This window comes from Mobula hypostoma, chromosome 25, assembly GCF_963921235.1.
Source record: "Mobula hypostoma chromosome 25, sMobHyp1.1, whole genome shotgun sequence".
NCBI lineage: Eukaryota > Metazoa > Chordata > Chondrichthyes > Myliobatiformes > Myliobatidae > Mobula > Mobula hypostoma.
This window is the reverse complement of record NC_086121.1, coordinates 19,827,375-19,841,738: the sequence shown is the minus strand read 5'-3', so window position 1 is coordinate 19,841,738 and position 14,364 is coordinate 19,827,375. Positions and strand designations below refer to the sequence as shown.

General features: G+C 42.0%; 1 protein-coding gene across 4 annotated transcripts in view; it reads left to right on the top strand.

Moving 5' to 3' along the window:
- LOC134337783 (matrix remodeling-associated protein 8-like) overlaps window positions 1-10,124 on the top strand; it is a 76,517-nt gene extending 66,393 nt beyond the window's left edge. For all 4 annotated transcript variants that reach the window (XM_063033020.1, XM_063033019.1, XM_063033022.1 and 1 more), the window contains exon 10: window positions 6,061-10,124. In XM_063033020.1, the coding sequence (XP_062889090.1) occupies window positions 6,061-6,086 (26 nt within the window). In that variant the 3' untranslated portion in view covers window positions 6,087-10,124. The remainder of the gene's footprint in view (window positions 1-6,060) is intronic.
- Window positions 10,125-14,364: the final 4,240 nt, after the last annotated feature.

Below are 14,364 nucleotides of genomic sequence, written 5' to 3'. Positions count from 1 at the left end.
TAGAGCAGTAGATATAGTGTATATGGATTTCGGCAAGGCATTTGACAAGGTACCCCATGCAAGGCTTATTGTGAAAGTAAGGAGGCATGAGATCCAAGGGGACATTGCTTTGTGGATCCAGAACTGGCTTTCCCACAGAAGGCAAAGAGTGGTTGTAGACGGGTCATATTCTGCATGAAGGTCGGTCACCAGTGGTGTGCCTTAGGGATCTGTTCTGGGCCCCCTACTCTTCGTGATTTTTATAAATGACCTGGATGAGGAAGTAGAGGGATGGGTTAGTAAATTTGCTGATGACTCAAAGGTTGGGGGTGTTGTGGATAGTGTGGAGGGCTTTCAGATGTTACAGTGGGACATTGATAGGATGCAAAACTCGGCTGAGAAGTGGCAGTTGGAGTTACTAGACACTAGAATACTACAGCACAGTACAGGCCCTTTGGCCCTTGATGTTGTGCCGACCCATATATTCCTTCAAAAAAAGTACTAAACCCACACTATCCCGTAACCCTCTTATTTTTCTTTTATCCATGTGCCTGTCCAAGAGGCTCTTAACTACCCCTAATGTTTTAGCCTTTAACACCATCCCTGGCAAGTCAATCCAAGCACCCACAACCCTCTGTGTAAAAAAAAACTTACCCCCGATGTCTCCCCTAAACTTCCCTCCCTTAACTTTGTACATATGCCTTCTGATGTTTGCTATTCGTGCCCTGGGAAATAGGTACTGGCTATTCACCCTATCTATGCCTCTCATAATCTTGTAGACCTCTATCAAGTCCCCTCTCATCCTTCTACGCTCCAAAGAGAAAAGTCCAAGCTCTGCTAACCTTGCCTCATAAGACTTGTTTTCCAATCCAGGCAACATCCTGGTAAATCTCCTCTGCACCCTCTCCATAGCTTCCACATCCTTCCTATAATGAGGTGACCAGAACTGAACACAAAAGTGTGGTCTCACCAGAGATTTGTAGAGTTGCAACATGACCTCTCTACTCTTGAACTCAATCCCCCTATTAATGTAGCCTAGCATCCCATAGGCCTTCTTAACTATCCTATCAACCTGTGCAGCGACCTTGAGGGATGTATGGATTTGAACCCCAAGGTCCCTCTGTTCATCCACACTCTTTAGTAACCGACGCTTAACCCTGTACTCAGCCTTCTGGTTTGTCCTTCCAAAATGCATCATTTCACACTTATCCAGATTGAACTCCATCTGCCACTTTTCTGTCCAACTCTGCATCCTGTCTATATCCTCTTGTAACCTTCGACAACCTACAGCTCCATCCACAACTCCTCCAATCTTCAAGTCATCCGCAAACTTACTCACCCATCCTTCCGCCTCTTCATCCAGGTCATTTATAAAAATCACAAAGAGCAGGGGTCCCAGGACAGATCCTTGCGGCACTCCACTAGTCACCGACCTCCAGGCAAAATACTTTCCTTCCACTGCTACCCTCTGCTTTCTTCCTATAAGCCAATTTTTTTATCCAAACAGCCAAGGTTCCACTGATCCCATGCCTCATGACTTTCTGAATGAGTCTGTCATGGGAGACTTTGCCAGATGCCTTGCTAAAATCCATGTAGACCTCATCTACCACCCTACCCTCATCAATTTCTTTTGTTACCTCTTCAAAAAAACTCAATTAGGCTCGTGAGGCATGACCTTCCCTTCAGAAAGCCATGTTGACTATCCTTGAGTAGACTGTACTTCTTCAAATGCTCGTAGATCCTATCCTTAAGAATCCTTTCCAATAGTTTGCAGACCACCGACGTAAGACTCACTGGTCTATAGTTCCCAGGATTCTCTGTATTACCTTTTTTAAACAAGGGAACTACATTTGCCATTCTCCAATCCTCCGGCACCTCCCCTGCAGCCAAAGAGGATTCAAAGATCATAGCTACTGCTCCAGCGATCTCTTCTCTCACTTCCCACAGCAACCTGGGGTATATCACGTCCGTCCCTGGGGACTTATCAGTCTTGATGTTTTTAAGAAGTTCCGACACTACTTCTTCCTTAGTCTCCACATTGTCCAGCACACAGGCCTATTCTATTTCGACCTCACCCTGATCAAGGTCCTTTTCACTTGTGAATACTGAAGCAAAGTATTCATTTAGGACCTCCCCAACCCCCTCCGCCTCCAGGCACATGTTGCCTTCTTTATCCTTTAGCGGCCCCACCTTCATTCTTGTCATCCTTCTGTTCTTCACATATGCATAGAGCGCCTTGGGGTTCTCCTTAATCCTACATGCCAGGGTCTTCTCATGCCCCCTTCGAGCTCTCCTAAGTCCTTCCTTAAGCTCCTTCCTGGCTACCCTATAGTTCTCATGAGCCCCTCCTGCTTCCTGCTTCCTGCTTCCTGCTTCTTACATCTAACATATGCTTCCTTCTTCCTCTTGAGGAGTTACCTCACATGTTTCGACAGCCACTGTTCCCTTATCCTACCATTTTTTCTTGTCTCAGTGGGACAAGCCTATCCTGAACCCAGCACAAGTGGTCCCTAAACTTCCTCCACATTACTTCTGTGCTTTCACCCTTGAACATCTGTTTCCAATTTACTCTCGCTAGTTCCTGCCTCATCCCTTCGTAGTTAGTCCTTTCCCAGTTAAGCACTTTCCCATTTTGCCTGTTTTTATCCTTTTCCATAGCTATGCTGAAGCTAAGGGAGTTGTAGTGACTCTCACAAAATGCTCCCCCACCAAGAGGTCTGCCACCTGACCAGGTTCATTACCCAGAACTAGATCCAGTACGGCCTCTCCTCTTGTCAGCCAGTCCGCATACTGTGTCAGGAATCCTTCTTGAACACACCTGACAAATTCAGCCCCATCTATCCCCCTTGCAGTCAGGAGGTGCTAGTCAATATGAGGGAAGTTGAAATCACCCATAACTACAACCCTGTATTTCCTGCACCATTCTAAAATCAACCCAGATAAGTGTGAGGTGGTTCATTTTAGTAAGTCAAATGTGATGGCAGAATATAGTATTAATAGTATGACTCTTGGCAGTGTGGAGGATCAGAGGGATCTTGGGGTCTGAGTTCATAGGACACTCAAAGCTGCTGCGCAGGTTGACTCTGGTTAAGAAAGCATACAGTGCATTGGCCTTCATCAATCGTGGGATTGAGTTTTGGAGCCGAGAGGTAATGTTGCAGCTGTATAGGACCCTGGTCAGACCCCACTTGGAGTACTGTGCTCAGTTCTGGCCACCTCACTACAGGAAGGATGTGGAAACCATAGAAAAGGTGCAGAGGGGATTTACAAGGATGTTGCTGGATTGGGGAGCATGCCTTATGAGAATAGGTTGAGTGAACTCGGCCTTTTTTCCTTGGAGCAACAGAGGATGAGAGGTGACCTGATAGAGGTGTATAAGATGATGAGAGGCATTGATTGTGTGGATAGTCAGAGGCTTTTTCCCAGGGCTGAAATGGCTAACACGAGAGGACACAATTTTAAGGTGCTTGGAAGTAGGTACAGAGGAGATGTCAGGGTTAAGTTTTTTACGCAGAGAGTGGTGAGTGCATGGGATGGCCTGCCAGTGACGGTGGTGGAGGTGGATACGATAGGGTCTTTTAAGAGACTCCTGGACAGGTACATGGAGCTCAGAAAAATAGAGGGCCATGGGTAACCCTAGGTAATTTCTCAGATAAGGACATGTTCGGCACAGCTTTGTGGGCTGAAGGGCCTGTATTGTGCCGTAGGTTTTCTATATTTCTGTGTTTCTAACTAGGGCATTCAACCAGAATGCAGAAAACAACCAACTATGCAAATGCAAAAGTAATAATAATAATAAATAAATAAGCAATAAATATAGAGAACATGAGCTGAAGAGTCCTCGAAAGTGAGTCCATGGTTGTGGGGATATTTCAATGATGGGGCAAGTGAAGTTATCCCCTTTGGTTCAAGAGCCTGATTGTTGAGGGGTTAGTAACAATTCCTGAACTTGGTGGTGTGAGTCCTGAGGCTCTTGTCCTGAGACTTCCTGATAGCTGCAGTAAGAAGAAAGCATGTCCTGGGTGGTGGGGTCCCTGATAATGGATGCTACTTTCCTGTGACAGCATTTCAAGTAGATGTGCTTAAAGGTTGAGAGGACTTTGCCTGTGATGGACTTGTAGGATTTTCCATTCAAAGTCATCGGCGTTAAGTCTTGCAAAGCTTCTGGTACTTCCATTATTATTTTTTCCAAACATTTTAGATATTCTTGTCATGAACTTAATTCTGTCATGTTCCCAAATCAGAAATCTAACTACCGTTCTGGAATAAAATGCCAAGAAGTCAATCAGTGAGTTTGTATTTGAGAATTTTCTGGAGGGTGAGGTGATACAGATCTGTGCTTAGGATTTCCCTGCATAGTAATTTGATGTGGATCTGTGCTTGAAGTTACTCTTCATAATAATTAGAAGATTGTCTGAATTTATTTCTCTATAGTGATGGGGTGGATATCTGCTACAGTGATAGGAGAATGCCTATAGCTGTGATTTCTAAATGGTAATGGAATAAGAATGTATATGCTTGGGGTTAGCTCAGAGAACGTAGACTGTACTGTGCTTCAATGGCTGCTCCACAGTGGTGGTCAAATTTTGTGTTTGTGCTTCCACCACCGAGATTTTGTGTTAGAATCAGAATCAGGTTTATTATCACCGGCATGTGACGTGAAATTTGTTAACTTAGCAGCAGCAACAGTTCAATGCAATACATAATCTAGCTGAGAAAAATAAACAAATAAATAAATAATAAACAAGTAAATCAATTACGTATATTGAATAGATTAAAAAAACATGCAAAAACAAAAAAAATACTGTATTTTTAAAAAAGTGAGGTAGTGTCCAAAGATTCAATGTCCATTTAGGAATAGGCTGGCAGAGGGTAAGAAGCTGTTCCTGAATCGCTGAGTGTGTGCCTTCAGGCTTCTGTACCTCCTACCTGATGGTAACAGTGAGAATAATGCATGTCCTGGGTGCTGAAGGCCCTTAATAATGGATCACAATCGGTGTTATTTCCATTGGTTTTAAGCAGCGATAGTTCGTTTAAATGCGTTAAGACATCTTTGTTGACTGTACAGAGTTTGGAAGCAGTTGTGTTTTTTAGCTGTATCAGGCTGAAATGGGAATTTTTAATCGTATCCATTGAGAGTACTGCTGCTACTCGAGTTGCACCTAGGTGCCCCGAAAGTAATAGTGATAATAGTGTTGAGTTTGGAGCCCATATCTGTGATTCCCCACAATCATGGAACTGGAGTCCATTCTGTTTTGAAAATCAAAACATTACAGATGTTGGGAATCTGAAATAAAAACAGAAAGTGTGGGAAATACTTTGCAGATCAGACAGCATTTGTGGAAAGTAAAACAGATATAATATTTCAGATTGATATTGACTCTGGTTTTCTTTCCACAGACGGTGCCATCATAAACTTGGAAAAAACGATTATTGCATTTTTCCTGAGGATAATTTTCATCATGTTATTGGGGTTTGTTGAAAAATGGAGGCTGGGTATACTAAAGCTCAGATCGTCCACTCACCAGTAGTTCAGCTTTTGATTCACTAGCTGTTGATTCCCGTTCTCCCTTTAAAACACTGACAATCTGTTTGCAACGTTTCCTTTAGCAAATTGGGACCACAGTTCTTGTACTCCCTTTAACACACTTGGCCCCGTTCCCATTCTAACATTTTGGGGTTCTGGTTCAATGTTCTCTTGAATACACGAGCCCTGATTTTTCCCTTGATTAACTAGACTCCCCTGTGGCTCACTTTTTATGGACTACTCACTTACTGGATGAAATTAGAGCTAAATCCAACACGGGATTACATTTTGTGATTTATAATAGAGTCAGAGAAGCTAGAGAGAACAGCCTTGAATCTCTGCTGACCAATCTCTACATTGGTCCGTTAGTGACAGGAGGCCAGAAGACCTCCATACTGTAAATCTGCTTACTGCTGCAGATGAAGTGTGGTGTTGGCAGCAATGTGAGAATTGTTCAAAAATGACCTCTGATAATTTTACATGACAGTCAACAAATGTTATTTTACTAATTTAAGCAATTGCCTGTACTAATTCCTCCTTGTGTATTTCCATAGACTTTGAGAAGAAATACTGGAAATAAAGAAAATGATGCTGCTGGCTGGATCCAGAAGCTTAAAAGTGAAGGGCTTATATGAGGAAATAAGTTGTCTTTAATCAATATCCTTCAATTATACAGCGCTTAATTAAAGTATACATATCAGTGGTACTAACACAAATTTCCCAAACCTGTGCAGTAGATTTTGAGGAACTACAACCTGAAGCTACCTTATCAGGAATCTTTTGTTTATCCTACAGATGTAATTCCAGATTTCCAGTGGGTTTAATATGATGTGGGAGATGAGGACTACTAAATAATAGCCTTACTATTGTTGGCTAAAAGAGGAGCAGTACATTTCTTAGGAGCTTGTCGGACAAAACTATGTTAGCTGGGAAAGGCTAGAAATTTTGAGAGCACCAAAAGTGCTGCTCCTTACAAAATTGTTGGTTCTGATTTCACTAGAAATAAAGGAACAATCACCATAATCCAGGGCCTGCAACAACAAAGGACTATTACTTTAGGTCTGTCAGTAGAAGAAGCAACCAACTTGCATTTGGCAACAGAAAATGCTGGAAGTATTCAGTACAGATGCTGCCTGACCAACAATGTGTCACAAGCACATTTTGTTTCTATGTCAATTTTCTAGTAACTGCAGTGTTTTGCTTTTATGTTAGAGTTAACATCAGCATGGATCTCTAGATGTGTGAGCTCCCCATAACTCTCTCTCATATTCATCATTTTCCCTCCCCCACCATTTTCAATTTTACAATTTGTCTGCTCCGTCTCCATTGTTTTCTATACTCCATCTCCAATGCTGAATCATATCTATTCCTCCAACTCAAGCTGTGTTATTTTCTGCTTTAAATTCTATGTTGATCCTCTTATTTCCAATCACCTGTTGTAGCAAATTCTTCAGCATCAATCGCATATGACTTTATGTAAATCTTAGTCTGTTCATTCCTCTATCACTAGCCTCCTCAGTTGATCTCTCATCCTTCAATGTATCTATCCATTCAACTTGTGCTTCAGTGAATCTGACCCTATTTGGAATCACTGCTATTAGTCTATCTGCATTTCAGAGAGTACATCTCTGCCCTTATAATGTTATAATGTAATCACTTCCTTCAGTACATTAATCTCACTGTTTTGTTCTTTATCTTGATATCTGCGTCATTCTTACTGGCCAATCTTTAATTTCTTTCAAAAATGAATTTTCTTTCAAATAATCATTTTTTCCAATCAGGAATCAAGTTGTAAGTCCTGGGAAATGTTCCAATTACTAAAATATGCTGCACAAAATTGCAATAATTGTGATAACTGACACAGAAACTTTTATTCATTATATACATTTATACAAGTTCAACAGTGTGTGATAATTATTCAATGTATTTGTCTAATTTTATACAAAGTTGCCATTTCAAAATTCACATTGCTATATCTCTGTAACACACTCAGTTCACAGAGTTACTGCAACAGTACAGATTTCATCTTAACCTTCCATCCCTCACTCAGTTGTGTTTGCATTTGAATCAATGCTGGCCTGTAAAAATTCAGTCCAAGCTCACCCTGGAGATAGATCTTGCAGGCCAAGGATCAGCAATGTTGACCTAGGAATACAGGGATCACCCTGGGTTACATGTCACAGCATGAGATCAATTGTGATGAGCCTGCAATCTTCAGTAGATGTATATTCATACATTCTGTATGACATCAACTGTGGCCAAAAAAATTTTATAAAGATAATGAGAAGAAGTGATTATTTCCAGAACAAGTATAAGCAAGGCTGGTGTTATAAAACCAAAACATTGTTTAGTCATGTATTCATACATTTTTATTCTAAGCACCTGATTTTCTTTTAACAATAAAAATTGATGTGTTGAATATGTACATGACATTTAAAAAGAAATGGGTTTACAAGATTAGATAATATTGTTTCAAAGTCAAACATTGTCTTCAGAATTATTTTTAATTGTTGTCAAGCTGGGACAGGACCAAGATCAGGTTAGAGAAAAAGCGTCATTAAGAAATTGGCACAAAGCTTTGTTTTTATAGATTGAGGAAAGCAAAGAGGAAGGGTGTGAAGGGTTCCACAGTTTTGAAGTATGGGGAAAATGAGTTAGAGCAAGAAATGAAGTGATGGCTCTTGATTTCATTGAAGGGAGAATAATGGAAAAAGAGCAGGGAATATTCATGTATTCATGCTCTTTTTATGCTTCTATCAAATGATGGAGTTGATGGCTAAATAAAGCTGTAGCCAGTTGGCACCAATTAAATTGTTGAGACCATAATAACTTGGAAATTATGCATCAAAACTTCATTCGTCATAACCTTGCCAGTGTAAGAAATTTCAGAACTCTGAGCCAACAAGGACTTGCTTTATCAGAATCAGGGTTTAATATCAAACAAGAGAAAATCTGCAGATGCTCGAAATCCAAGCAACACACACAAAATGCTGGAGGAATTCAGCAGGCCAGGCAGCTTCTATGGAAAAGAGTACAGTTGACATTTCGGGCCGAGACTCTTCATTCTGAAGGTCTCGGCCTGAAACGCCAACTGTACTTTTTTCTGTATATGCAGCCTGGCCTGCTGAGTTTATCCAGCATTTTGTCTGTTGCCAGGGTTTAATATCACTGGCATATGTCACGAAATTTGTAGTTTTGCGGCAGCAGTACTTCGCAGTACATAATAACAAAACTATAAATTACAGTAAGAAATGTGTGCATGTGTGTGTAGGTAATATATATATGTACACACACACATGCACACACATTTCTTACTGTAATTTTTAGATATATATATAAAGTAAAATTGAATTAGTGCAAAGATAAAGGGGAAAAATACTGAGGTAACGTTCTTTGTCCATTAATAATTCTGATGGCAGAGTGAAAGAAGCTGTTGCTGAAATGTTGAGAAGCTCTTGATGGTAGCAATGAGAAGAGAGCATGTCCTGGGTGACGTGAGTCATTAATGATGGATGCCACCTTTTTGAGGAATCGCCCAATGACTTCACCATTCTCCACCAAAACAGGAAAGCTCAGTCTTTTAAAGGCTGAGGAGGTGGAGTATGCTTTATAATTAACTCATCAGGGTGCACAAACATAGTGGCTTTCTCTCAGTCCTGCTCACCTGACCTGGAATATCTCGTGGTCAAATGTTGTCCATTTTATCTGCTGAGGGAGTTTTCTGCCATTTTCCTGGTAGTGGTGTACATTCCACCTCAGGCCAGCATCAGGCAAGGGCTGGAACTGCTGAGCAATGTAATTAGCAAGCACAAAACTGTGCACCCTGATGCCTCTTTTAATAGTCCTTATGGGCCAAGCCGTGCCAATCAAGGAAACCTGCAGCTTATACCAACTCCAATTACCACCCTAACTAATAGCAAAACCTAATGTAGAATTTGGGGAACTGTAGTAGTAGTGGGAAGGAAGACGAATGGAAACGAACCAAGATATACTTATTAAGCAGGAAGATTTCAAATGTGAAAACATTGATTGTGCTGAAGGCTTTTCACAGAAAGCATACAGGGCAAATAAGATGGAATATGTTCTAGTTCTGTACATTGCTGTTTTCCTAGACTATAGGAGTGTATTCAACTGTTCCTTGTTCCTTTAACCTATTTCTTTTATTTCAAACAGTTATTCTACTTTTAGTTTTTTTCTGCATTAGGAAATTATGTGATTTATATTTTTGTTGTCTGATATTCAACTGCTGTCTATGCTACCAGTACCCTGTCTGTTGTGCAGCAAAACTTCAGCTTTACTTTGCAAACTGACTGGTGCAGCTATTGCAATTAATGTAATCTGGGCTACGAAGCATGGATATGAAAGGTGTCACTCTGTATTTTATTCCTACTTAATAGCCCATAGAAATTATCATGAGTTAGATTCCAAGAAAAGTGTGCAAAGTGCCAGTTTAAAAATGTTGGAGGTAGTTGCCTTCCCTCCAACCAATCAAATCGTGCTGTTATTATATTCTAATCTCAAATGCATTGTAATGTATGTGTGTGTATATGCTGCCCTGATACTGTTCTAAAGATGCTGTTAAATGAGAAAATGTCCATGAATTTAAATAAAATGATAAATATGCATTGCTTTATCTCCTTTCATTAGCCAAATGTTTCCATGGTAGCAAAGGGTTCTTGATTTCTCTCAAACTGATAAATGTTAACAGGAACAAAAGTAGGCTATTCAATAATTGAGTCAAAAGTTAGTCATGGTGTTAAAGGTTACGGAGTAACTCTGGGGATCTCCCATCCACTGCCACCAAGCTCATAGTTCCCTTACCCCGCACCTCCCATTTCTACCTCCACAAACCTGCCTGATCCATTGATTTTGCTTGCTCCTGCTCCACCGAACCTGTATCTGCATCCCTCGACTCTATTTTATCCCCTCTGTTTCAGTCCCTTCCTACCTGTATCCATGATACTTCACATGCGGTTGATCTTTTCAATGATTTCAAGTTTCCTGGCTCCAGTTGTCTCATTTTCACTATGGATGTCCAGTCCCTATACACCTCCATCCCCCATCAGGAGGGCCTTAAAGCTCTCCGCTTCTTTCTGGATACCAGACCCAAACAGTTCCCCTCCACTACCATTCTCCTCTGTCTGGTGGAACTGGTCCTCACTTTCAATAGTTTCTCCTTTGGCTGCTCCTACTTATTTCAAACAAAAGGTGTAGCCACGGGCACTTGCATGGGTCGCAGCTATGCCTGCCTTTTTGTCAGCTACGTGGAACAGTCTATGTTCCAAGCCTACACCGGTATCACTCCTCAAGTTTTCCCGTGCTGTATCAACAATTGCATTGGTGCTGCTTCCAGCCCACATGCTGAGCTCATCAACTTCACTAACTTTGCCTCCAACTTCCACCCCGCCCTCAAATTTATCCGGTCCATTTCCAACACCACCCTCCCCTTTCTCGAGCTCGCTGTCTCTATGTCTGGAGACAGCTTATCTACTGATATCTTTAACAAACCCACTGATTCTCACAGCTACCTGGACCATATCTCTTCCCACCTTGTTACTTGCAAAAATGCCATCCCCTTCTCTCAATTCCTCCATCTCTGCTGCATCTGCTCTCAGGATGAGGCTTTTCATTCCAGAACTATTGAGATGTCCTTCTTCAAAGAAAGGGGCTTTCCTTCCTCCACCATTAATGCAGCCTTCATCTCATCTCTTCCATATTGTGCACATCTGTCCTCATCCTATCCAACTGCCACTCCACTAGGGATAGGGTTCCTCTTGTCCTCACCTACCACCCTCCCAGCTTCCATGTCCAGCGCATAATTTTCCGGAACTTCTGCCAACTCCAACGGGATCCCACCACCAAGATCATCTTTCCTTCCCCCCCCCCCACTTCTACCTTCCATAAGGATCGCTCCCTACACAACTCCCTCGCCCATTCGTCCCTCCCCATTGATCTCCCTCCTAGTACTTATACTTGCAAGCGGAATAAGTGCCACACCTGTCCCAACACCTCCTCCCTCACATCCAGCCCCAAACATGCTTCCAGTTGAGGTGACTCTTCACCTGTGAGTCTGTTATGGTCATCTACTGTATCTGGTGCTCCTGGTGTGGTCTCCTGTATATTAGTGAGACCTGAAGTAGATAGGAAGACTTGAAGTTGCAATCTCCCTTGTCACTTTAATCAGGGAACAGTGGAAGCTTTAAATCAGCAAAATGGAGTTGAACATTGGATCGCTCCCCCCACCCACCCACCCCGGTGCCGCAACCTCCTCACCTCGAGGCTCGTGCTCACTGCCACCCCGAATCCTCTTCGAGACAGCAAAGCCACTGGATCACCCAAACGATCTCCACACCGCAAATCAGAGGCTCCAACAATTCCACAAGCACATTCAAGATGAAAAACAGACGCAAAAAAGAAGTGAAATAGTTTTGTGGTCTATCCAGAAGATGTCAACCTTGCAATTTCTTGACTGGAATGCTCAATTATCAGCAAAATGATGGTATGTAGCATTGATGGTATTATCAAATGGTATTTACCAATAATCTGATCACTGATGCGCATTTAGGGATTTTACCGTAACTATATGTCTCCAGACCACAATATAGTTTAGGTCTAAACACAAACTAAACACCTTAAATTCACCTTGCCCTTGGCATTAAGTGAACTTTTGACTAAATTTAACATCAAGGAATCCTGGTAAAACTGAAAGTCTGAGAGTTTTAAGCAGAAAACACTGTAATGGTTGGAGTCGTACCTCATGCAAAGGGAAATTTTTATAGGTGTTGAAAGTGAATCATCTCATTACCAGGTCATCACTACAGGAGCATCTCATTGCATAACCATGGTCCATCCATCCTGAAATACAGGCAGTGGCCACTTTATTAGGTGCAGGAGTGGAACCCAGTGCAAACTGTTGCTATAGCCTATCCATTTCATTCAAAAATGCTCTTCTGCACACCACTGTTGTGACCTGTAGTTATCTGAGTTACTGTCACTTTCCTGTCAATTTGAACCAGTCTGGCCATTTTCCTTTGACCTCTCTCACTAACGAGGCATTTTCAGCCACAGAACTGCCAGATATTGGATATTGTTGTTGTTTCTCACACCATTCTCTGTAAACTCTGGAGACCCTTGTGCATGAAAATTCCAGGAGATCAACAGTTTCTGAGATACTCAAACCACCTTGTCTGGCACCAACAATCATTCCATGGTCAAAGTCACTTAGATCATATTTCTTTCCCATTCTGATGTTTGGTCTGAACAGCAACTGAACCTCTTAACCATGTCTGCATGCTTTTATACATTGAGTTACTGCCATGATTGGCTGATCAGATATTTACATTAATGAACAGGTGTATAAGTGTACCTAATAAAGTTGTTAATGAGTATACTTGTCAATAATCTTGCATCCCATGATATTTTGTTATTCATTCAAACACTTTGTAGGGTGAGGTAGTATTTAATTGTCCATCCCTAATTGCCTTTGAGAAGCTGCCATCTTGAACACTGCCATCTTTGAGGTGTGGTTACACCTACAATGTTGAGAGTTCCAGCATTTTGACCCAGCATTATGAAGGAATGATTATATATTTCCAAGTTAGGATGGTGTATGGTTTGGAGTGTTAATTCCAGGTGAAGGTGCTTCAATGCTTTTGCTTCCCTTGTCCTTCTAACTGGTAGAGCTTGTGGGTTTGGAAGATGCTGGCTAAGGAATCTTGGTGAACTTCTGCAGTGCATCCTGTGGATGGTATAATGTGCTGTTACTAGGTACTAGTGTTAGACTGAAAAAAAGAACAGTTGTGAAAGTGGTGTTTATCAGGTAGGCTGCTATGTCCTGTGTTGTGTCAAGCTTCCTGAATGTTACTGAAGTTGATTTTGTTACTCGATTCCACTTTCCTGCACAATTCTCTGGGAGTAGAGAATTCCAAAGCGCCACAACCCTGTGAAACATTTCTCTACATCTCAGTCTTAAATATAGCCGGCTGGTGGTGTAGTGGCATCCGCACTGGACTTTGAGGCGACTGGTGCCTGGTTCTAATCCGGCTGGCTCCTTGCTCGCTTTCCATCCATGCTGGGTTGAGCGCTAGCTAGGCAAATCGGCCTCATAAAAAAACAGACAAATGTTAAAGAAACGGCAAGGTTGCCACCCAATGTACCACAAAGCGCGGAGAGGAACGGTCAGTCTTAAATAGAGTTACAAACATGAGAAAATCTGCAGAGGCTGGAAATCCACACAACACACATGTATTGCCTTTGCCCCCAACTGACTCCCGTTGCCTAGGGTGAATAGTCGTCGACCCCACCAACAGTGCAAATGCTTTGGTGTGGATACGGTGTGAGGCACCCAATGATCAGCCACGACACAAGTGTCAAACAATATACCAAGTACAAGTAAAGAATTATACTTTATAGCAATTTTTGGTGATGGGTTAGTAGCAACAACTAAAAGAAAAGGCTTAAGTAACTTATCAGTCTTGTGTACATAATATTTTAATACGTTGGAGCTCATGCCTCCGATTCCATCCACAACGTCCTTCCGAAACTCCAGCCACCATCCGAACCCCCGAGGTCCGGTATCTGCCGCCCTGGAACCGCTGTCTGTTCCCCGCACGTCCGTCCTCTCCACTTGCCTCCCGAAAAAGCCCGTCCTCAACTCAGCACACATATACAAGATAGCATAACATGACTTCTATTGGCTAGCAAACGAATACAATTTCCATTATCACTAACAACAACCCAAACATACTGCCACAGAGAACTCCTTACTCAGCAGTTAACAGTACAAGAGGCCAGTGCAATATGTTTGCTGTTGTGTGCTGGGGCAGCAGGCTGAGGGTAGCAGACACCAACAGAATCAA